We start from the raw sequence: 25,690 nt of genomic DNA, 5'->3' as shown, positions 1-25,690 counted from the left end.
AACACATATATATGGAATCTAAAAAAAAAAAATGTCATGAGGAACCTAGGGTTAAGACAGGAATAAAGACACAGACCTACTAGAGAATGGACTTGAGGATATGGGGAGGGGGAAGGGTAAGCTGTGACAAAGCGAGAGAGTGGCATGGACATATACACACTACCAAACGTAAAACAGATAGTGGGAAGCAGCCGCATAGCACAGGGAGATCAGCTCGGTGCTTTGTGACCACCTGGAGGGGTGGGATAGGGAGGGTGGGAGGGAGGGAGACGCAAGAGGGAAGAGATATGGGAACATATGTATATATATAGCTGATTCACTTTGTTATAAAGCAGAAACTAACGCACCATTGTAAAGCAATTATACCCCAATAAAGATGTCAAAAAAAAAAGAATGAAAAAAAAGTACATCATCATCATCGTAGTAGTTAAGATTTGCTGAACACTTAATGTGTCAAGCACTATACATGTATTACCTCACAAGGTGTACCCTCTATTATAAGCTCTGTTTTTACAAATTAGGAAACTATGTAAAACAAGGTTAAATAAATTACCCAAAGCCATACAGCTAGTTAGTAAGGATACTGCGGTTTGAACCCAAATAGTCTAACACCAGAACATACACAGATAGGCAGACACACACACAAATCAATATTATTATTATTTTCGTCGCGTGGCTTGTGGGATCTTAGTTCCCCGACGAGGTATCGAACCTGGGCGGCCAGCAGTGAAGGCGCCAATTCCTAACCACTGGACCGCCAGGGAAGTCCTTGACCTCTTCCTAGCCGTGCAAAATGCTGGGCAGGTTACTTAACCTCTCTGTCACTCCACTGACTCATATTTTAAGAAGGAATAATAATACTTACCTCAGAGGGCTGTTGTGAGGATTAAACAATTTAATACACATATTGAAATTGTTAAAATAGTGCCTGGCATAAACTAAATAATAAATGCTTATACTTTTATTTGCATTTTTTTTATACCAAGATCTCTCTTTTTAGAATAGAAAGACACATTTAGTTAACCAAAAGTATGGTGGTAATCATTTCACAACGTGTACACACATCAAATCATGTTGCAACATTACATGTCCATTACATCTCAATAAAACTGGAAAAAAGCTCATTAGTTAACTCCCAGAGGAAAAAATTGATCACTTAAGGACTAACATCTTCTGAATTCTTTCAATTACACAGGTCTGCCAACTAAAGATGCACGTAGCGTGTTCTATGAGGCGTCCCCTGCAGGGTAGGACAGTTCTGGAGTTATCAGTGAGGAAGAGACTCCCCCAGCCACCTGCTTTCAGCACAGAGGGCTCACCTGATCCTCCAGACTCTGGTCCCAGGGCTGGCGGCTCTCCCCAGCTTCCTCTGCAGGGGCTGCCAGGGGCTCGTGCTTCTGGGCGCCGCCATCGAGCCCTCTGGGGCCCACGGGCTTCGGGCTGAGCTGTTCCTGAGCCTGACGCTCTGCCCTCGACCGGCTGAACGTCCTTTCTGCTTCCTGGAGATCCGTCAGGGTTACACCCTGGGAAAATACCACAAGGTCAGAGAGGTTTCACCCTAACCATGGAACAACGCCCCGTGAATGAGCAGGGAAACTCCGTAAAGATCTAACGGTACCAAATTCCAAATGAAGCTCCCGAAATGTGTGAGGCCGCTTCAAGCAATACACGCTGAAAACAAACACCTCAGTATGCAGAGGCCCCAGGCCTGAGCCTAGATACACTTCAAACACAATACTTGAGCGTTTCCTACTTGAGTTCCAGAAACAGGGCAGCACTGACGCCTGCCCGCTGCTTCCACACCCATGGTTCTCACATCTCCACCTGCACGCTCCCGACCCCCCAAGAGCACGCAGCCACCAACAGAGACTGTCCAGCAGATACAAGGAAAACTTAAGTTTACGCACAGAAAGAAGAACCAGGCTCAAAATGGTGAAAATTCAGAGCCAGGCTAGAACCACCACCAAAACCAAACACCAAACCCACACAAATAAACACAAAAGCAACCCTGCGGGAGCTGCCAAAATGCCAGAGCAGGAAGACCCTGAGCCCACCTCTTCCTAGGGCAGCAGGATAACTATGCACAGAACAACTGCTGACCAGGGGCGACCAGAAGACATCTTCGACAACTACAGACGTGCCCAAAGAGCCACAGCAAGACGGGTAGGAGGGGCGACCCGCAAACGGGAGAATACTTACAGCTGTGGAGGCTCTCCCCCAGGAGCGAGCGGTCTGAGCCCCAGCCTGGGGGTCCTGCGCTGGGGGAGACAAGCCCCCAGAACGTCTGGCTTTGAAGGCCAGCAGGGCTTCCTTTCAGGAGTCCCAGAGGGCTGTGTGGGGATAGAGACCCCACTCTTACAGAGCACACACAAAATCTCACACGCTCCACAACCCAGGGCAGAAGCAGTAATTTCAAAGGAGCCTGGGTCAGACCCACCTGCTGATCTTGGAGAGTCTCCCGGAGAGGCAGGCCTGTGATGCTGGGGACACAGACGCTGGCCGCAGCCACTCTGGGGAGCTGGTTCAACCGCAAGGACACTGGTGCAGGCAGGCACCATTGTGGAATCCTCCCTCTAGCTTATTACCCTCAGGACCCAGCCCTGCTCATAGCCAACAGAACACAGCCACCAGGAAGGGGACGGCCTCAGGCCAAGCAGCTAACTAGGCAGGCACACAGGCCCACCCACCAGCAGACAGGCTGCCTTATGACCCCCCTGGACACAGCCCTGCCCACCAGAGGTCCCAGGACCCAGCCCCACACACCAGTGCACAGGCACTAGACCCGGGGCCACCAGGGACCTACAGCCAGAGACCCTGGGACCCAGCTCCACCAACCAGTGGGCAGATACCAGCCCCAGAAACCCCTGGGCCCCGGCCCTGCCCACCAGTAAGCCTCCTCTAGCCTTCAGACCAGCCTCACATGCCAATGGGTGGACACCACACCAATGGGTGGACACCAGCCCCAGAACAATCACAGCCCACAGCCTGCCGTGGGAGGACCCAGTCCATCCACCAGCAGGTCAGCACCAACCCTGGGGCCAGCTGGGCCCCAGCCCTGCCCACCAGCAGGCCAACACAAGCTTCAGAACACACAGGACCCCACAGCCAGCTGTATCACGAACCAGCCCCAACAATCAGCAGCCTGACACCAGCTCTGGACCCTGGGGCCCTGCAGCCAGACCCCCAGGACCCGGCTCTGCCCACCAGCAGGCCAGCACTCGCCCCAGGACCTAGCTTCACTCACCAGTGAAGTGGGCAGGCTACAGCCCCACTGACTCTATTCCCAGTGAGCCAGCACTAGCCCTGGGGCCCCCCTGGGTTCCACAGTCAGCCACCTCATGACCTGGTCATGGCAACCAGCAGCCAGCAGCCTCCACACAAGGCAGGGCCTGGCAACCAACCAGCCCACCCACATAGTCAGCCCACCGCAACAGAATGACCCACGCAGCTCACAGAGGGGGCACCCCTAGAGCATACAGCTCTGGTGACCAGAGAGGAGTGCACTGCTGGGACGTACAGGACGCCTCCTACAGAAGGCCACTTCCCCAAGGTCAAGAAACGTAACCAACCTACCAGACACATGGAAACACAAACGGCAAGTTAGGCAAAATGAGGCGACAGAAGATCATGCTCCAGATGAAAGAACAAAAGATAAAACCACAGAAGGTCAAGTAAGTGAAGTGGAGACACAGGCGAGAATCTACCTGAGAAGAAGTTGAAGGCTATGATCGTAAAGATGTGACCAAAGGACTTAAGAGTGGACACAGCGAGGAGTTGTAAGGTTTTAACAGAGTTGGACAATACAAAGAACAACCAAACAGAGATGAAGAAAACAATAACTGAAATGAAAAATGCACTAGAAGGAGTCAACAGCATGTACTAAATGATACAGAGGAACAGACCAGTGAGCTGGAAGACAGAATAGTGGAGATCACTGCCACCGAACAGAAAAAATATATACATATAAATAAACGAGGACACTTTAAGAGGCCTCTAAGATGACATCAAATGCACTAACAGTCACATCACAGAGGTCCCAAAAGGAGAAGAGAGAGAGAGAAAGGGTCACAGAACATATTTGAAGACATAACAGTTGAAAATTTCCCTAACCTGGGAAGGGAAACAGACATCCAGGTCCAGGAAGCACAGAGTCCCAAACAGGATCAACCCAAAGAGGACCACACCAAGACATATTGGAATTAAAATGGCAAAAGTTAAAGACAGAATACTAAAAGCAGCATGTTATATATAAGGGAACTCCCATAAAGCTATCAGCTGACTTTTCAGCAGAAACTCTGCAGGCCAGAAGGGAGTGGCACAGTACAATTAGACTGATGAAAAGGAAAAGCCTACAACCAAGAATGCTCTACCCAGCAAGGCTCTCATTCAGAGTTGATGGAGAAGGCAAAAGCTTTACACACAAGCAAAAGCTAAAGGAGTTCAGCACGAACAAACCAGCTTTATAAGAAACGTTAAAGGTATTTCTCTAAGCAAAAGAAAGGAAGAAGAAAAAAAAAAGAAAACAAAAAAAGATCACAACTAAAAACATGAAAATTATGAAAGGAAAAATCTCACTGGTAAAGGCAAATATACAGTAAAGGTAGTAAATCAACCAAGTACAAACCTACTAGAAAGGTTAAAAGACAAAGCAGTAAAATCAACTATATCCACAATAAGAAGTTAAGGGATACACAAAATGAAAGGATATAAAATATGATGTCAAAAACAGTAATCATGGGGGGAGAGAAGAAAAAATGCAGGGTTATTAAAATGTTATTTGAAATTAAAGAGATCAGTGACTTGAAATAATTGTGTGTGTGTGTGTGGGTGGGTGGGTGGGTGGGTGGGTGGGGGCTGAATTTTTTTTTATTTTGGACAGGAATATCCCTCATGACACTTGGGAATTTGAAAGACTGCACCCACCCACACACACACACACATATTCCTATATGCAAACTTCATGGTAATTACAAACCAAAAAATCTATAATAGATACATACACATGAAAGGGAAGGAAATCCAAACATAACACTAAAGAGAGTCATCAAATCACAAGGGAAGAGAACAAAAGAGGAAAGGAATGAAAAAGGACTAAAAAAACAATCCCAAAACAGTAACAAAATGGCACTAAGTACATACATATCAATAACTATTTTATATGAGATGGATTAAATGCTGCAACCAAAAGATGGAGTGGCTGAAAGGATACAAAAACAAGACCCATATATTGGGCCTGGCCAAAAAGCTCGTTCAGTTTTTCTGTAAGATGTTATGGAAAAACCCAAATGAACTTTTTGGCCAACCCAATATATGCTGCCTACAGGAGACACACTTCAGATCTAAAGACACACACAGACTGAAAGTAAGGGAATGGAAAAAGGTATTCCATACAAATGGAAATGCAAAGAAAGTTGGGTAGCAATACTTATAACAGAAAAATAAACTTTAAAATAGAGACTGTTGGGACTTCCCTGGTGGCACAGTGGTTAAGAATCCACCTGCCAGTGTGGGAGATGTGGGTTCAATCCCTGGTCTGGGAAGATCCCACATGCCGTGGAGCAACTAATCCCATGTGCCACAATTACCGAGCCTGAGCTCTAGAGCCCGCACGCCACAACTACTGAGCCCACGTGTTGCAACTACTGAAGCCCACGCGCCTAGAGTCTGTGCTCCACAATAAGAGAAGCCACCGCAATGAGAAGCCCACACACTGCAACGAAGAGTAGCCCCCGCTCGCCACAACTAGAGAAGGCCTGTGCACAGCAACAAAGACCCAACACAGCCATAAATAAATAAATAAACAAACAAACAAATAAATAATAAAAATAAAATAAAGACTGTTACAAGAGACAAAGAAGGACAGTACATAATAATCAAGGGCTGAATCCAAGAAGAAGATATAACAATTGAAAATATATTTGCACCCAACATAGAAGCACCTAAATGAATAAAGCAAATATTAATAGACATAAAGGGAGAAATCAACAGTAACACAAAAACAGTAGGGGACTTTAACACCCCACTTACATCAATGGACAGATCATCCACACAGAAAATCAGTAAGGAAACTCTGGCCTTAAATGGCACATTAGACCAGATGGACTTAATATATAGAGAGAATATTCCATCCAAAAGCAGCAGAATACACATTCTTTTCAAATTCCTATTCTCCAGGATACATCTGTGCTATATCATGAAACAAGTCACAGTACATTTAAGAAGGCTGCAATCATATCAAGCATCTTTTCCAACCACAAGGCTATGAGACTAGAAATCAACTACAAGAATAAAAACCACAGAAAACACAAACATGTGTGGCCCAAACAAAACGCTACTAAACAACCAATGGATCACTGAAAAAATCAAAGAAGAATTCAAAATATACCTGGAGACAAATGAAATGAAAACACAGTGTTCCAAGATCTTCAGGATGTTGCAAAGCAATTCTAAGAGGGAAGTTTATAGCAATACAGCCCTCTCAGGAAACAAGAAAAGCCTCAAATAAACAACCTAACCTTAACCTAAAGGAGTTAGAAAAAGAAGAAGAAGCAAAACCCAAAGTTAGCAGAATTTCTCCTGGAGAACACATAGGCAGAACACTCTTTGACATAAATCACAGCAGTATTTTTTTGGATCTGTCTCCTACGGCAAGGAAACAAAAACAAAAATAAGCAAATGGGACCTAATGAAACTTAAAAGTTTTTGCACAGTAAAGGAAACCATCCACAAAACGAAAAGACAAATGGGAAAGACTGAATGGGAGAAAATATTTGCAAATGATATGACCAACAAAGGGTTAATCTCCAAAATATATAATCAGCTCATACAACTCAATATCAAAAAAACAAACAAGCCAATTTAAAAATGGGCTGAAGACCTGAATAGACATTTTTCCAAAGAAGACATACAGATGGCCAACAGGTACATGAAAAGATGCTCAAGATCACTCATCATCAGGGAAACGCAAATCAAAACCACAGTGAGATGTCACCTCGCACCTGTCAGAATGGCTGTCATCAGAAAGACCATAAATGACAAATGCAGAGAAAAGGGAACCCTAGTACACTGTTGATGGGAGTGTACACTGGTGAAGCAGGTGGAAAACAGTATAGAGGATCCTCAGTAAACTAAAAATAGAACTCCCATATGATCCAGCAATTCCACTCCTGGGCATATATCTGAAAAAAACAAAAACACTAATTCGAAAAGACACATGCACCCCAATATTCACGGCAGCATTATTTACAACTGCCAAGATATGGAAGCCATCTAGCTGTCTATCAACAGATGCATGCATACAGAAGACGTGAGACACACACAGACCCACACATATATACACATACTCCATATATGCATACATACATATATGGAGTATTAATTTGCCATTGGCATGAAATTTTGCCACTTGCAACAACATGGATGGACCTGGAGTGTATCATGCTGATCGAAAAAAGTCAGAGGACAAATACTGTCAGATATCACTTCTATGTGGAATCTAAAAAATAAAATAACCTAGTGAATATGACAAAAAAGACACAGACTCACAGATATAGAGAAAAAACCAGTGGTTGCCAGAGGGAGAGGAAAGGGGGAGGGAAACGCTGGGGCAGGGGATTAAGAGGTACAACTTATTATGCATAAAATAAGCTACAAGGATATATTTACAACACAGGGAGTACAGCCAATATTTTACAACTATAAATGGCATATAATCTTTTTTTTTTTTTTTTTTTTTTTTTTTTTTTTTTTTTTTTTTTTTTTTTTTTTTTGCAGTATGCGGGCCTCTCACTGTTGTGGTCTCTCCCGTTGCGGAGCACAGGCTCCGGATGCGCAGGCCTAGCGGCCATGGCTCACAGGCCCAGCCACTCCGTGGCATGTGGGATCTTCCCGGACCGGGGCACGAACCCGCGTCCCCTGCGTCGGCAGGCGGACTCTCAACCACTGTGCCACCAGGGAAGCCCTAGCATATAATCTTAAAAAATGTTATTCAGTATGATGTACACCTGAAGCTAACAATATTGTAAACCAACTATACCTCCATTTTAAAAAACTAAAAAAAAACAAAACCCGCAAGCCCTGAACTAGCTTTTCTCTAACATAATTTTCTAACTATAGGAATCACACAGAGACATTTCCACCAATTAAAATTTTCCCCAGGCTCATAGGAGCTGTAGTACAGAAAAAAAGGAAATAATGAGGAGACATCTGCAGGAGAAGGGGGAAAAGGGTTAGGAAGAGAGTGAGTCGATTCTTAACTCAAGTAGTCATATGCTCACGTCCTCAGAAGAGGGAAGTTCCAAAGCCGGAAGGCAACTATTAGCTAATATGTTCACTCATTCTCTTAATAAAAAGTTACTGCGTTTTTAAGCACTGGAACTACAAAGACAAATCAAATGATTCCTGTACTCAAGAACCATAATCTAATGGAAAAGACATAAGAAAACAGATGATGGAAAGTAATAATGGAAAGTAAGTATTAAGACAGAAACATATGATCCAGCCTATTCTATTTCTGGGTCTGTACCCAAAAGAACTAAAAGCAGGGTCTGATGAGATATTTGCACAACGATGTTCACAGCAAGACTGTTCACAGCAGCCAAAAGGTGGAAGCAATCTAAGTGTCCATCAACGGATGATGGATGAACCAAATGTGGTCTAAACATACAACAAAATATTATTCAGCCTTACAAAGGAAGGCAATTCTGACATGTGCTACCACATGGATGAACCTTGAAGACATTACACTGAGTGAAACAAGCCAGTCACAAAAAAGACAAAAACTGTGTGATTCCACTCACATGAGCTACCTAGAGTCAAGGTCATAGAGATAAAAAGTAGAACGGTGTTGCCAGAAGCTGTGGGGAGAGAGGGAGCTGTTTAATGGGTAGAGAGGTTCAGTTTGGGGAGACGAAAGCTGTTCTGGAGATGGATGGTGATGACTGCACAGTGATGTGAATGCATTTAGTGCCGATGAATGGTATGCTTAAAAATGGCTAAAATATTAAGTTGTATGTTACCTATAGTCTGCCACAGTAAACCAAACCAAAACAAATGCTTGTCTGGCCCTCGTGGGGGTTACATCCTCTGGGGAAACAAACCACCATCAAGCACAAGCAGTAACAGCTGTGGCAATGACTACACAGGACGGCACCTGCCCGACCCTGGAGGGTCAGGAAAGACACAAGGGCACTTCGGGGGCTACGCATAGGTCCCTCTCTCAGTCCTCAGCTCTCCTGCTTGGCGTCTGTAGCATCTGAAGCTGCGGAGCTTCCCCTCTTCACTGGAGACTGCCTTTCACTCCCTCGGGTACCATCTCCTGGTTGACCCCTCAGCCCTCTGGCTGCTCCTTGGTCCTGCTGCCCAGCTCATCCTCCTCTGCTTCCTTGACGCCCAATCACAGCCTCCCTCAACTGTTGCTGCCACACGCCTGTCATCTCCAGCTCAGCTAAGGAACAGCTTCCCACGGGCCTCCAGGCTTCACAGACCACTCCCAGCAGTTCTCTGCACAGCGACTTTTGCAAAATATAACGTAGATCATATCTTCCTTACTTCAAAGCTTCCCTGAGGGACTCTTCTTTTTTCTAACATCATTATTGAAACATAATCCACATAAGATCCGCCCTTTTAAAGAGTACAACTGGCTGTTTTCTAGTATATTCACAGAGCTGTGCAAAATCCCCATCTAATTTCAGGACATTTCATCACCCCAGAAAGAAAGAAACCTCACACCCTTAGCGGTCACTTCCCACTCCTCCCTCTCTCCAGCCCCCAGCAAATACTAATCCACTTTCTATTTCTCTGGATTTGTCTATTCTGGACATTTTCATACAAATGGAATCATGCCAGGTTTCTTTCATGCAGCATAACTTTTTCTTAAGGTTCATCCACATTGCAGCAGTGGCATGCGTCAGGACTTCATTTCTTTTTATTCCCAAATCAATGGAAATTTGTGAGGGTTTTTTCCAGATTTGTTAGCTGCTTCACGTATTTGGTCTGCGCAGTGGCCCTGCTTGGACCCACTGCCCAACACTCGCTGGGGCACCACCAGCCACAGAACGCTGACGGGAGCCCAGGGCTCAGCCCTCCAGCGAACCTGCACACTCCACACGTAATCTTGGTCTATACAGCAAGTTAACTCTGGCCAGAGATGACACTGAATTTGGGTTTCTGGCTCCTGTGAATAATGCTGTTATAAATATCTGTGTAGGGCTTTTCTGTAGAAGCCTGCTTTATTTCTCTTGAGTACACACCCAGGAGCAACATGGCTGGGTCCCGTGGTAACTCTATGGTTAACACTCTGAGATTGTGCCAGACTGTTCTCCTGCAGGAATTAAGGTGTGGGCCTTAAGCACACGTGGAATGATTAGTCTTAGGGAGGGAAGGAGAGGAACCTGCTCTGCGCCTGAAGAACAGAAGCGAGAGGGGGTATATGTAGCTATGAATTCATTTGATTCTATGTAGTGTAAGATTTAACAGGAAAGCTTTCACTACAACGGCTGGAGTAAGGCACACATTTTATCGCTGTTTAATTGTACTTCCAGTGGAAAGGCACACAGACGAAAAAGGACTTAAACACGGAGGTCACACTCACTTGGGTAGACCTGCGAGTCTGCCGAGCTTGTCTGGAGCGCGCTTTCCGTAACGACTCTGCTTCCTCGTCCCGTACAGGAGTCAGATACGACCTGTGGGGAAGGAGGGTCACAGCAGAGGTAAGGCCCTGGGGGCAGCAGGTGCATCTGCACACCGAGGGGGTTTCTGTGAGCCAAGATGAAGTGAGGCCGACTCAACCCGACAGCCTATCGGTGAACATTACATAAGCCAAGACATCATCTGTAAACGTGTCAATGTTCGTGCAGAATCACACCACCTGTAACCGTAATATGAGAATTTTCTTTCCTCTTTCCCATCCTTAGACTTTTTATCTCGCTTCCTGTCTTCGCGCCCTGGCTAGCACTGACCACAGTCGTTTCCCTGCTTCGCTCCCGCCTTCAGAGAGACAGCTTCTGGCCAAGACCCTGCAAGACTCTGCTCCTCAGGTGAAGGCAACTCCCTCCCCGCCCATGGGAGTGGGCCAGGAGGGGCTTGTTGTTACTTGTTTCATTGTTTAATCCTTAGTGTGTGAACTTTATCATAGGCTTTTCTTCCCTGTATACTGAGATTATCATTTCCTTCTTTCTTCTGTTAATATGGAGAATTACACTGAACAATTTCTGAATGATAAAACCACCCTAAATGCTTGGGATAAGCTCAACTTAATCATGATGTATCACCATTTATAGAGACTTACTTTTTATATAGATTCAGTATTATTTACTTTAGGATTCCTCCATCCGTGTTCATGCTAGAAACTGGCCTGTAATTTTCCCTTATAATAACCCAGCCAGTCTTGAAATTAAAGTTATGAAAGTTGGGAAGTGTTTTCTCCTTGTCTATTTTCTTTGAGAATCTGCGTAAGACTGGGGTCATTTCCTCCTTAAATAACTGAAAGGGTTCACCAATAGAGCCATCTGGGTTTAGAGTGTTCTTTATGGGAAGGTTTTAAATAAGGGTTGCAATTTCTTTAATAGAATTAGGCCTATTCAGATTTTCTGTTTTGGTAATATTCGTTTTTCAAGGAATCTTATCTATATTTTCATATTCAGTACCACAAAACGGTTCATAATATCCTAATAATACATTTTAACTGTCACTGTAATACAAGCGTATCTCAGAGATACTGCAAGGTCAGTTCCAGACCACCACAATAAAGTGAATCTTGCAATAAAGTCAGTCATGTGAAATTTTTGGTTGTCCAGCACATATAAAAATTATGTTTACGCTATACTGTAGTAAGTGTGCAATAGCATATCTTAAAAAAACAAGGTACATACTTTAATTTAAAAATATTGCTAAAAACGCTAGCCATCATCTGAGCCTTCAGCAAGCTGTAATCTTTTTGCTGGTGGAGGGTGTTGCCTTGATGTCGCTGGCGGCTCGCTGGTCAGGATGGTGGTTGCTGAGGGCTGGGGTGGCCGTGGCGATGTCTTGGAAGAAGACGGCAGTGACGTTTGCCTCACTGACTGACTCTTCCCTTCAAGAACGATTTGTCTGTAGCCTGTGATGCTGGCTGATACCATTTTACCCACAGTAGAACTTCTTTCAAGACTGGAGTCAATCCTCTCAAATCCTGCCCCTGCTTTATCAATTAAGTTATGTAATATTCTAAATCCTCTGTTGTCATCTTAATAACCTTCACAGTATCTTCACCAGGAGTAGAGTCCATTGCAAAAAACCACTTTCTTTTTTTCTTTAAATTTTATTCTTTTAATTGGAGTACAGTTGATTTACAACGTGTGTTAGTTTCAAGTGTATAGCAAAGTGATTCAGTTACACATATACACATATCTATTCTTTTTCAGATTCTTTTCCCTTATAGGTTATTACAAAATATTGAGTAGAGTTCCCTGTGCTACACAGTAGTCCTTATTGTTTATCTGTTTTATGTGTAGTAGTGTGTACATGTTGACCCCAAACTCCTAATTTACTCCTACCCTTCCCCTTCGGTAACCGTAAGTTTGTTTTCTATGTCTGTGAGTCTATTTCTGTTTTGTATATAAGTTCATTTGTATCTTTTATTTATTTATTTTTTTTAAGATTCCACATACAAGTGATATCACACGGTATTTGTCTTGGTCTAGCTTACTTCACCTAGTATGATAACCTCTAGGTCCATCCACGTTGCTGCGAATGGCATTATTTCATTCTTTTTTTTTATGGCTGAGTGATATTCCATTGTCTATATGTACCACATCTTCTTTATCCATTCATCTGTGGATGGACATTTAGGCTGCTTCTATGTCTTCGCTACTGTAACTAGTGCTATGAATAAGAAACCACTTTCTTTGGTCACCCGTAAGAAGCAACTCCTCATCCTTCAAGTTGTATCATGAGATTGCAGCAATTCAGTCACATCTTCAGGGCCCCATTTCTAATTCTATTTCTCTTGCTTTCTCCACCAAATCTGCAGTTACCTCCTCCACTGGAGTCTTGAACCCCTCGAAGTCATCCATGAGGGTTGGAATCTACTTTTTCCAAACTCTTGTTAAGGTGGATATTCTGATCTCTTCCCATGAATGACAAATGTTCTTAATGGCATCTAGAATGGTGATTCCTTTCCAGAGGGTTTTCAATTGACTTTGCCCAGATCCATCAGAGGAGTCACTAATCTATGGCACCTATAGCCTGATGAACTGTATTTCTTTTTTTCTTTTTTCATAAATTTATTTATTTATTTTTGGCTGCACTGGGTCTTCGCTGCTGCGCGCAGGCTTCCTCTAGCTGCGGCGAGCGGGGGCTACTCTTCGTTGCGGGTGCACGGGCTTCTCATTGCAGTGGCTTCTCTTGTTGCGGAGCACGGGCTCTAGGCGTGCGGGCTTCAGTAGTTGTGGCAAAAGGGCTCAGTAGTTTTGGCTTGCAGGCTCTAGAGCGCAGGCTCAGTAGTTGTGGCACACAGGCTTAGTTGCTCCGCGGCACGTGGGATCTTCCTGGACCAGGGATCCAACCCGTGTCGCCCGCACTGGCAGGCGGATTCTTATCCACTGCACCACTGGGGAAGCCCTCGAAATGTATTTCTTAAACAACAAGGCTTGAAGGTTACTCCTTGACCCACAGGCTGCAGGACGGGTGCTGTGTTTGCAGCATGAAAGCAACATGAGTCTCACTGTCCATCTCCATCAGAGCTCTTGGCTGACACCAGGTGCACTGTCAATGAGCAGTCATATTTTGAATCTTTTTATTTTCCGAGTGGGTCTCAACAGTGGGCTTAAAATATTCAGTAAACCACGTTGTAAACAGGTGTGCTGCCATCCAGGCTTTGTTGTTCCACTTACAGAGCACAGGCAGAGTAGATGCAGCATAATTCTTAAGGGCCCTAGGATTTTCGGAATGGTAAATGAGCACTGGCTTCAACTGCAAGTCACCAGCTGCGCTAGCCCCTAACAGGAGAGTCAGCCTGTCCTTTGAAGCCAGGCACTGACGTCCCCTCTCTAACTGTGGGAGTCCTGGACGGCATCTTCTTCCAAGAGAAGGCTGCTTAACCTACACTGAAAATCTGTTGTTTAGTGCAGCCACTTTCAGGAATTCTCTGAGCTGGATCTCCTGGATAACTCGCTGCAGCTTCTGCATCAGCGCCTGCTGCTTCACCTTGCACTTTGATGTTACTGAGAATATGCATCTTCCCTTAAACCTCATCAATCAACCTCTGCTAAGCTTCCAGTTTCTCTTCTGCAGCTTCCCCACCGCTTTCAGCCTTCATGGAACTGAAGAGAGTTAGGGCCTTGCTCTGGATGAGGCTTTGCTGTTTCTGGTTTGATCTTCCATCCAGACCACTCAGACTTTCTCCATATCAGCGATAAGGCTGTTTCGCTTTCTTATCATTTGTGTGTTCACCAGAGTAGCACTTTTAATCTCCTTCAAGAACTTCTCCTTTGCGTTTCCAGCTCGGCTGTTTGGTGCAAGAGGCCCAGCTTTAGGCCTATCTTGGCTTTCCACGTGTCTTCCTCACTAAGGGTAATAATTTCTAGTTTTTGATTTAAAGTGAGAGATGTGCAACTCTTCCTTTCACTTGAATACTTAGAGACCCTTGTAGGGTTATTAATTGGCCTAATTTCAGTATTGTTGTGTCTCAGGGAATAGGGAGGCCCAAGGAGAGGCAGAGGGACAGGGGAACCGCTGCTGGATAGAGCAGTAAAAATACAGCATTTGTTGATTAAGTCTGTGGTTTCATATGGGTGGTGGTGTGTGGCACCCCAAACAATTACAATAGTAACATCAAATATCACTGATCACAGATATCACAACAAATACGATAATGAAACAGGTTGAAATATTGTGAGAATAACCAAACGTGACACAGAGACATGAAGTGACCAGATGCTGTTGGAAAAATCATGCCGAGAGACTTGCTCGACACACACCAACCTTCAATTTGTGAACAATGCAGTATCTGGAGTGATCATGTGAAGCACAGTAAAATTAGGTCTACTTGTACCTACAGCAATGGTTCTCAAACTGTTTGGTCTGAGGACCCTTTTATATTTTAAAAAATTATTGAGGATCCCCAAACAGCTTTTGTTTATGTGGGGTATTATCTATTAATATTTACCTTATTAGGCAGTAAAGTTGAGAAATTAAACATGTGTTTATTAATTCATCTGAAAATGATAGCCCTATTCATGTTAACATCAATAACTTATCTTTTATGAAAAGTAACTAAATTTTCTAAAACAAAAAAATTTAGTAAGAGCGGAATTATTTTACATTTTTGTAAATTTCTTTAATGTTGGCTTAACAGAAGAGAGCCCAATTCTCATATACATTTCTGCATTCGATATGCTGCAATTTGTTTTTTTAGTTAAAATATATAAAAACTATCCAGTCCTGCACAGATATGTAGTTGGAAGAGCAAGAAGCATCAGAATAGCTCTTTCAGATAACTGTGAACAGTCTTCTTTGATCCTATAGTCAAACACAAGTGGTACTTTCTTCAAGGTTAGTCGCACTGTGGAATCTGAAATGATGTTAACAGAATTTTCATATTCTGTTATGCCGAAATCCAGTGGTCTATCTTGTACTTTGGATGGAATGTCTTACCCAGGCGTGTCTTTGGTAAAATCTCCCAAATGGTGACACACTTCATTATGCAACAGTAATTTTAAAAATCACATTCTTCAACATACAGTTTAAGCTCCTTGACATCAGTCTTGGCAATGATTTTTTGGATTTGACCCCAAAACCAAAAGTGAACAAGTGGGACTTCATCAAGTTTTTTGCTTCTGCACAGCAAAGAAAATCAGCAACAAAACAATAAGGCAACCTACTGAATGGGAGAAAATATTTGCAAGTCATATATCTGATAAGGGGTTAATAGCCAAACTAGATAAAGAACTCATACAACTCGAAAGAAAACAAACAACCTGATTAAAAAATGGACAGAGGATCTGAACAGACTTTTTCCAAAGAAGGCACACAGATGGCCAACAGGCACATGAAAAGATGCTCAACATCACTCATTATCAGGGAAATGCAAATCAGAACCGCAGTGAGGTGTCACCTCACACCTGTCAGAATGGTTATTAGATAAGAAATAACAAGTGTTGGTGAGGGTGTGGAGAAAAGGGAGCCCTCATGCACTGCTGGTGGGAATGTAAATTGGTGTAGCCACTCTGGAAAACAGTATGAAGATTCCTCGAAAAGTTAAAAATAGAGCTACCATATGAAGTTCCACTTCTGGGTGTTTATCTGAAGGAAACCAATTCACAATCTCGATCTGTGCTAAATCTGTAGCCCAATGTTCACAGCAGGACTATTCACCATTGCCAAGATGTGGAAACAGCCTAAGTGTCTACTGACAGATGAACAGATAAAGAAAATGTGGCATATATATGTGTGTGTGTATACACACACGCGCGCGCGCACTGTGCACATGTACATACATCATGGAATATTATTCAGTCATTAAAAAAGAGGAAATCTTGCCATTTGCAACAACATGGATGGGCCTTGAGGGCATTATGCTAAGAGAAACAGAGAAAGACAAATACCGTACGATCTCATTTGTATGTGGAATCTAAAAAACTGAATTCATAGGTACAGAGAACAGACTGGTGGTTGCCAGAGGTGGGGGGGTGGGCGAAGTGGGTGGAGGTGGTCAAAAGGTACAAACTTCCAGTTATAAGATAAATAAGTCCTGGGAATGTATGCACAACAAGGTGACTATAGTTAATAACACTAATGTATTCAAAAGCTGCCAAGAGAGCAAACCTTAAAAGTGCCCATCGCAAGGAAAATATGTGTGGTGATAGATGTTAACTAAATTTACTGTGGTAATCATTTTGTAACACGCTTACCAAATCATTATGTTGTATACCAAAAAAGATTGTTTTATTTCAATTATATCAATAAAAAATAATAGAAGTTAAAAAAAAAACCCCACATTTTCTAATATTATCTTTGGTCTCAGAACAGTCTTTCCACATTGGGAAGCAGTCAACATATCACCCACAGTGACAGGTACAAGTTTTCCAAAGTTCTAATTTCTGCTTTAAATGTTACAATTGGCAACCAGCACTCAGAGTGACAGGTTCGCTTTGTTCATTTTCAAGAGAATGTCGGCCGCACGCCTACGTCTGAATAACCAGTCTGAGCGGCCACTTTTCAGGAAGCAGTGGGGCCCGGGAGAAGCAGCCAGCCCCTCGCCTCTCCTTCTCGAACTACAGGCGCACTTCTCTTACAACTCGCTGGCCACCCCCCAGTTATTTACTACACTTTTCCTATATTTTCTATTCTCCTCTCTCTCTCTGGGTTTCATTCTGGGTGTTTTCCACTGTCCAGTCTAATTAGTTCACACATCCTCTCTTCAGCTGCTTTACTACAATTGAATTTCTTAATTTGTTATTTTATTTTTCAGTTCTAGCATTTCCATCTTTCCAAAGAGAGGACAGTTCTCTACTGAAATTCTCTATCTTGTCTTCTATTTTCTTGAACATATTAACCGTAATTTACTATGATTATTTTAAAGTCCACATCTGATAGCAATCGATATCTGGGTCTGTTCCTAGTGTCTGTATTTTCTCTTAGTCTTTTGTAAATCAGTCTTATTAGGCAGTATGTCTGGTAATTTTTGAATTAATGCCAGAATTTTTAATGAAAAAATGTAGTAATAACTTGCAGCTCTGGAAGACGTTGTCATCCTCCAGAGAGGATATTCTTTTCTCTGGCTTAGTTAGGCTAAGAAACTGGTTCTCAAACTTTCATTGCATCAGCATCACTTGGAAGGCTTGTGAAATACAAATCTCATGAGGCTCTCCCCTCATAAGTCCTGATTTAGCAGGTGTGGAGGGGGTCTGGGAATCTGCATTTCTGATTAGTTCTCAGGTGATGCTGCTGATGTGGAGACCACACTGTGAAAACCATGGGGTAAGGCAAACCCCCTTCACCCACTTTGAGACTGAGCCACCTGGAAGCTGGGTTTCAGTCTTTACAGAGCTGGCCATGTCTGGTAAGCCCCTCCTGCTGGAAGGCAGCCCTTTGATGGTCCCAGGGGAAGTCTGGGGTGTCCACTGGGGCTCCTGTTTCTGAACTCTAATTTCTGTTCCCTAAGCACTGAGAGATGGCTGGAAACCTCGTCCAGCTTCTCAGCCTTGTAGCCACTGCCTCACTGGTCAGCCAGCACCTTGGGGGACAAGCACAGCCGGGTGCTAGGCTCGCCTCCTATGCTTTCCTTCTCTCTGGGATCTGGGTCCCTCAAGTCCTCACTTCCTTACCATCTCTCCAATGCCTTCAAAGACTTTTTTTTCTTATGTTTATCCGGCTTTTCTGATTATTCTCAGTGGGAGAGTTTGTCTATTACAAGATATGCCATAGCCTGAAACAGAAGTTCCCAACCAGGCTATATGTTAAGAGATTTTTTTTCCTCCACGTGGATTAGTAAACTGGAATTGCCATACATGTCTCAATCCACTGTGAGTTCGGTATGTGTGCCTCTTTCCTTAATAGATTCCTCTTCCCTGGGTGAAGTGGAAAAACCTGAGTCCCCAAACTTGCAAAGCTGTGGACCAGCCTTGGAGTCGGTGAGCACACCGAGGACGAACCCCTCAGGAAATGCTGCCTGGGTTACCAGCCAGCATCCTCACACACCACCTCCACCTGCAAACACACAGAGCACCCCACTGCACCACTTCTCGACTTCTGTCTCTTCTCTGCGTCCTAGACAGACGCCACGGTGAAGCCGCAAGTTTCTGACTGGCTTATCGCACTACCTGCTCCGGCAAGTTTTACGGAATGAGAGAGATGGACATGGTAAAAGCAGGTCTGCGGGTGAAATCGAGGGCCTTTTGCCTCACTTGGTGTCTTAAATATTTGAAATCATACATGCTTTTCCCGGAAAAAAGTAGAAAACAGATCAACATGTGAAAATAAAAATAAGCTGAATTCCACCACATGAAGATAAGCCCATTTTTATTCTACTACACGTATGCCTAGATTTTTATCTATGTATGTATATTCTGTACCTATATATAGTATATTATAGTCTATTTTTAATGAATATTATATTACTTTGTAACCTGTGTCAATATATGAAACTTTTACTAAGTTGTAAGAAAAAAAGTCTATAAAAACAAAACCCAGAAAACCCCAGTACTTGAGTTTTAAATGTTTTTGAGGAGGGAAGGAACATTTTCATTCACTTTCGTTTACCCGGGTATGGATTCCAAATTCACAGAAGTGATGTACCTTAACATACGGTTTCCTGGGGGACACACTGCGTCTTCAGTAGAGCCTGAGCCCTTGTACCTTCTAAACCCAGACAGGGGAGCAAACTGTAGTCCTGGAGCCAAACCTGGCTGCCACATTCTGTAAATCAAGTTTTACCAACGACAGCAGCAGAGTTTAATATCTGCAATGGAGACAAAATGGCCTGCAAAACCTAAAATGTATGTTACCTGGCCGTTTACAGACAAAACTTGGCAACGCCCGTGCCAGACCACACCCACACCCAGCACACCACCTGGGCCTCGTGAATCTGCGCACCACGTGGCTCTTCACTGCCCTGAAAAGACGATGGTTTTGGCCCACAAGGTCCTGCAACGGAAGCACAGTGGCTTCACAGCTATCCCTGCTCTGGTCTCCAGATAAAACTAGGCTAACATCCGCAGTGCAGTGACAGAGGAAGGGATTCCGATGCTGAAGTCTTCTAATTACCACGCCTGTCTACTCTGTTTCCTAGAGGGCAGGAAGCATTTTTCTTTGTATTTGCTATGACTCTGAGGTTACATGATCAGTGGAATTTAAACACTTAGCAGAGAATTTAAGCATGACTAGACAAAAATAATTTGTTCTCTGCCTCTCAAGTTCACAGTGCTCCTTTACATACTACACAGCAGCTAATTTTATCTTAAGAAGCTGTGCAAAATGTCTAGAGTAAATCATCAATGAACATCAAGAAAACCATCATCATCATAATAAAAGACCTAGACTATCTTCTGACAAGTACAGTGTGGTGATAAAGTACCCTGACATGGGAATTAGACCGCCTGGGTTTGAACCCTGGCTCCTCAACTTCCTTGCTAGATGGTCTCGGATAAAACGCTTAAGCACTCTAAACCCAAGTGTCTTGGCAGCAAAGGTATTAACAGCTGCAACAGGTATGAGCAGAAATCAGCAGGGCTGCTGTGAGGACCAGACGCAAGTGTTCAGGACGGCCTGGCTGTTGCTCTCGCATCACCACCACTCCTGCTGCATTGTTTCCATCCCCACGTTAATAGCTCCGCGTGGTGATTTGGAAAAGAAAGAAAGGTGCTATAATATCCATCCCAGCTAGTCTAATAAAGAGTTCCCCTTAATTATTTTTCCCAGAAATGGATAATTCATTGGGAAGCGGTCTTAATGCCCATGAAAATATTCTCCTTGCAGGTTTGAAGGGCTAAGTAAAATAAAGCTACTTTAAGTAGAAGAATGAAAGGAAAATAACCAAGAAGATTTCCAGGGAGAGTACAAAGTTGTTTTCCCCAGAATGATGAGAGAATAACCTGTCATCCAGAACCCACTAATAGGAAACTGGTTTTTGGAATAGCTTTAGGGAGTCCTACATTTAAAATCTGCGAAGACAGAATGGTACTTAATGGTTAACTTCAAACGGGGCAGGAACCAAGTTGAGTGTATGTCTTTATAGCACTCGGGATGCTGCGGTCATTAATTACAGAATGTCTACTGGTCCTCTACCAGGGCCTGTCATTCCTCGGACTACATCCTGTGTATGAGGTGGCACAGGCACAGGTACATCTCAAGGAGGTGAGAAGGAACTTCCTAAAGATCAACCTGGAAGCACGCAGGGCCAGCTACAGGGCAGGCGGATGAGCCAGAGAAGAACAGAGCACGGACCTGTGGCTAAAGATTTTATGAGTTCGAGGAGTCACATGATCTAATTTCAAGACTTCGGGCAGAGAGGATAAAATCATTCCCATTTTGCAGAAGAGCTGACCGACGCCCAAGGAAACACTAAAGTACCCACCCAAGGTCACAGCGTTGTCAGGTGAGACCTAAAGGGAGTAGGACTGGTCGCCTGGCTCCAGCACAGCTTTTCTGACATCACACCACACGAAAACGGGCTCTTCACCTAGCGCCACGGCACCCCAGCTGTGTGGATTCGCGCAGCAAGACATTTCTTTTTCCAAATCTGGCAATATCAGGAGGGGAGTACTGTCTTATGTTAGGCTTCTCTTAGTGTCCCCTGATGTTTTCCAAAAGTCTGCCATCATCAACACTCTATCTTGGAAAAGGATGCTTTCATATCTCCAGAGGTTGCCATTCACGTGCAGTATGGCCATCCCGGACAAGCCGGGACAGGTGACAAGAGGGACCAAATCCTCCTGCAGAGGACGCAGCCCCCCACGGCGGCCAGGCGTTAGTGCAGGTTTACCTCGCCATTTCTAACTAGGAATGGGTCTCCCTGGGTTCTAGTGTCAGCTTAGCCATTAACTAACAAGAAAGGCTCGTTCTTGCCTTTTAGGGTCAGAGGGAAGGGAGCGGTTTGGTTTATTTGTTTACACCCTTGCTCTAAAGAGGACCTGGGCACTAAAGGAAACGCATACCTGCAGCAATACTTTGAACAGATGAAGAGAGATGCGGGAAAGGAAAAGAACGGCCAGATAGGCTAGAGTTCTGGGTGCGGCCGCCGGAGGCCGGCGCCGTTGTACACGTGGTGCCGGGAAGCTCCGCCGCGAGGCCCGAGTGATGCGGGGGCAGCTCAGCAGCGTCCTGGGAGAAGAGCAGGAAGCCCAGGAAGCCCCAGGCGCCTGCCGAGGCGGAAGGGCTGGAAGAGCGCAGAGCAGGGGCGGCGGGGAAGGACGGAGGGGCAGGGAAGACTGGAACCAGAGGTCGTGGAAGACACAGGTTCCCGAAGGCAGTGGCCCACGACCAAGGGCACAGAGGGTCTGCGGTGGAGGCGCCGGACGGGCGAGGGGGCAGGGCTCCGACTCGGCGGGCTGGAGAGGGGGCGGGAGGTGGGGGACAGAGTGGGGTCAGAGCCCTCCCTCGAGAGCGACAGGGAGAAGGTGGGGGGACAGGCACGTGGGCGGGTGCGCCTCTGTCCCCGTCCCCAGTGAGCTCTTGCTGCTCCGTCTGGGAAACACTGTGCGCCCCGGCTCTGGGATCCTCCCCAAGGGAAACTCCCTGCACCCAGCACAGAATGCTGGACCAGCCTGATGGCCGACAAGACGATGCCTCAGTTGGTTTCCAAAAGCCCGGATTCCCCATTCGGATTCCAGAGAGGACGGAAAGCTTTCAATTTACTTTGTTTTCAGAAGTGGTTTCTCCCAAGACAGATACCCATTTCCTTCAAAGAACAAAACATCAAGAGAGCCTAACCCCTGTGCCCACAGTGCCAGCGGACGGTATCGCACAGCCCAGGGGAGACCGGCTCCTCGGACACGGACCGGTGGGTTCAGAACACGTGGGCTGTGAAGTCCCAAAGACCCGGTTTTGAATCCTGGCTTTGCCACTTACTGGCTCTGTGACTGTGGGCAGGGCCCGTCATCTGAGCCTCTTCTTATATGTATTAAAGAAAATAATATTCTTCGTCTCACAAAGCTATGAGGATTAAATGCATCTAGGGAGTACTGGCGTACGGTAAGCGTTCAGAACACTAATCCTCTAACCCACTCTAAACCTTTCGCATGTTTGAGGCCACCTGAGATGCCGCCACAGTCTCCCGTCTCGCAGGACCCGCCTTCTCCTCCAAGAGCGCAGTACACCACCTACACAGTCTGCCCTTGAGGGTCTACCCCCCACGCGGCCTCATGGTTTCCAAGGCGTGTACCTGGCATCCTCAGTCTCGAGGGCACAACTACCAGGCAGGCCTCTCTCGTGTCGTACCTGCAGTTCTTGCACAGCGCTGAACACGCGAACAGCAGGACAGCCACCTCCTAACTCCACACGGACCGATTCAGAAGTTAAAAGGCAACCTCGACGCATAAGCTGTGCACTCAGCTGGAGAGCAAACCACGGCTCTCGCCTCGCAGCCCGGGGGGCTGCCACCTGTGCCTGCTGCTCTCACGTGAAGGAACCTCCACCTGACAGAACACACCTTCTCTGCCTACATTAGAACACCTGAAGTGGAACGGGGTTGGTGTGCTTACCTGCACACGGAGCCAGACACAGAACAGGGTCTTGGGGAGCCAGCCTTCTGCGAAGTGGATCAACAGACGTGCCTCTGCTGCCCCCCTCTGGACACCAGGATCACTACACAGCGGCTTGCTCATCCCCACCCATGTACCCGACGCCTTGCTGAGCAAGTGAGCTCCGTGGTATGAAGAAAACCCAGCAGAAAGAGCACCTCCAGGAGCTCCCGATGCAGGGGTGCCAGCTGGACCAGCCCTAAGGGCAGGGCCACAGAAGAACACCGGCAAGAGAACCCCAGCTTCAGCCTGGGGCTGGGGGAACAGGAAGCCGGCAGGGGGGTGAACCTCAGGAGCTCCTACGGTACGAACAGAACTCTGCTCAGCAGAGAAGGTGGCAGAAGGCTGTCCCAGAAAGAAGGGTCAGCGTGGACATCAAACACCTTCAGGGAACACAAAGTGGACGATCGCCAAAGACACACAACACAGGAAGGAGAGGAGCAGGGAGAGAACAGTCCAGCTCTGGCAGCTGGGCAGCGGTCCAGGGGGCGGTCTCCCCGTGGGGCTGCGATGACGGCCAGCAGCAGGGGCTCCTAAATGCCTGACTCAGCCCCATTTTGAACTGTCTACAATCTGGTCCTCTGAGCAACCAAGATCAATGAGGAAACTTCTTACATGTATGGGAAAACATTTATTACCATGAAGATTCAACCTGATTGGGACTTCCCTGGTGGCGCAGTGGTTAAGAATCCGCCTGCCAAGGCCGGGGACACGGGTTCGTGCCCCGGTCCGGGAAGATCCCACATGCCGCGGAGCAACTAAGCCCGTGCGCCACAACTACTGAGCCTGCACTCTAGAGCCCTCGAGCCACAACTACTGAGCCCGCACGCCTAGCGCCCGTGCTCCGCAATGAGAAGCCCATGCACCGCAAAGAAGAGTAGCCCCCGCTTGCCGCAACTAGAGAAAGCCTGTGCGCAGCAACGAAGACCCAATGCAGCCAAAAATAATAAATAAAATAAAAAATAAAGTATGAAAAAAATGAAATAGAAAAGATTCAATCTGACTGTACAGTCTGTAGTAAGCAAAGTGCTTTTACCCCAGACCTCAATGAGTCAGTCTCTTCATTTTATCATTTCCTGTTCAAAGGCCAACTCAAGGAGCGATCTATGCCTTCACATACCTAAACCAGCTTCTCTCTGTAATTGCCCTAAATATCTGACATTTTTTTCCATCTTATTTACTTAAAATATATACTATGTAATACTTAAGCTATAAAGGATATAAACAATACAGCCACCACCTGTGTACTACCATCCAACTTAAGTATAACATTACTGATACCAGTTTCCTCTTAAAAAGAGATGCATGGGGGCTTCCCTGGTGGCGCAGTGGTTGAGAGTCCGCCTGTTGATGCAGCGGACACGGGTTCGTGCCCCGGTCCGGGAAGATCCCACGTGCCGTGGAGCGGCTGGGCCCCTGAGCCATGGCCGCTGAGCCTGCGCGTCCGGAGCCTGTGCTCCGCAACGGGAGAGACCACAACAGTGAGAGGCCCGCGTACTGCAAAAAAAAAAAAGAGAGAGACGCATGTTTCTACTTCCTGAAATTCTTAACAGTCCTCTGCCACTCTAATCTCTTGGATGGGATCCTTAAGTCAGCGCCCATGTTTAAATCAATTAGGAATAGGAAGAAAAACCAGAATAGGTCCCAACTGGCTATTCCAAACACTGCATCTTATTCTTACCATCCCCCCATCCCAACCATAGCACCCAAATGGTGTGCGCAACCAGCCAGCTTCCCAAAGAACCACCAGAAGAGACGAGGACGGAGAGCAGAAAGGCGCTCTCGGCCATCAGAGCCGCCAAGCAGACACTCACCTGCGGCTCCTGCCCCTCCAGGCCAGTGCTCACTGGTGTCCAGCTCAGCACACCAGTCGGCCCACAAACCCAGAACACAAAGATCAACTTCCTGCGCCTCCCATTTCCATAAAACCGGGAACGGTAAGGACTCCACTGCCAGATCAAACCATCACAGGTGAGAGGTCAGGCACCTCAGACACACCTGCCACACACCTATGCAGCAGCTTTCCCAGAAGCCCAATGTGTTGAAAAAGTGCCCACTCCTTCGGCTGTCCTTCCCTAGTAAACACTAGAGCTCGTTTTGTGAGGTTGTCACAAGCGACCATTTTCTTCCAACATGGGAAAATCACCTGGTATGGGGGGCGCTTGAGTGAGGACACAAAATTTTGGTCCCTCCCACATGTCACCAACACTCACAGCTCTGAAAAAAGAACCACTTTATCAGAAGGAGATTAACTGTAAACACACGGCTGATAAGAGCTTTGTGCAGCAGGTGTCCGGTGACTGCTGGCTGTACTCTGAAGTGGCTGGGAGCTGGGGCAGAGCCGCCAGAGGCTCTGCAGCTTCAGGCAGCGGCTTCCTGGCAGCCTTTGGAATGCGTGTGTCCTGTTGCGGGGGGGGGGGGGGGGGGGTTTTTTTTTTTTTTTTTTTTTTTTTTTTTTTCTGTACGCGGGCCTCTCG

The 25,690-nt window shown here is 45.7% G+C and overlaps 1 protein-coding gene across 1 annotated transcript in view; it reads right to left on the bottom strand.

The window, feature by feature from the left end:
* Positions 1 to 25,690, bottom strand: part of PPP1R12B (protein phosphatase 1 regulatory subunit 12B) — a 155,549-nt gene that overhangs the window by 79,443 nt on the left and 50,416 nt on the right. The window contains exons 14-15 of the mRNA XM_007456154.1: positions 10,592 to 10,682; positions 1,320 to 1,523 (exon numbers count right to left, since the gene is read on the bottom strand). Of these exons, the coding sequence (XP_007456216.1) occupies positions 1,320 to 1,523; positions 10,592 to 10,682 (295 nt within the window). The remainder of the gene's footprint in view (positions 1 to 1,319; positions 1,524 to 10,591; positions 10,683 to 25,690) is intronic.

The sequence above is a fragment of the Lipotes vexillifer genome, unplaced genomic scaffold, assembly GCF_000442215.2.
Source record: "Lipotes vexillifer unplaced genomic scaffold, Lipotes_vexillifer_v1.1 scaffold1201, whole genome shotgun sequence".
Taxonomy (NCBI): domain Eukaryota; kingdom Metazoa; phylum Chordata; class Mammalia; order Artiodactyla; family Lipotidae; genus Lipotes; species Lipotes vexillifer.
Note: the sequence above shows the minus strand (reverse complement) of the source record. Positions and strands in the feature narration are given on the sequence as shown.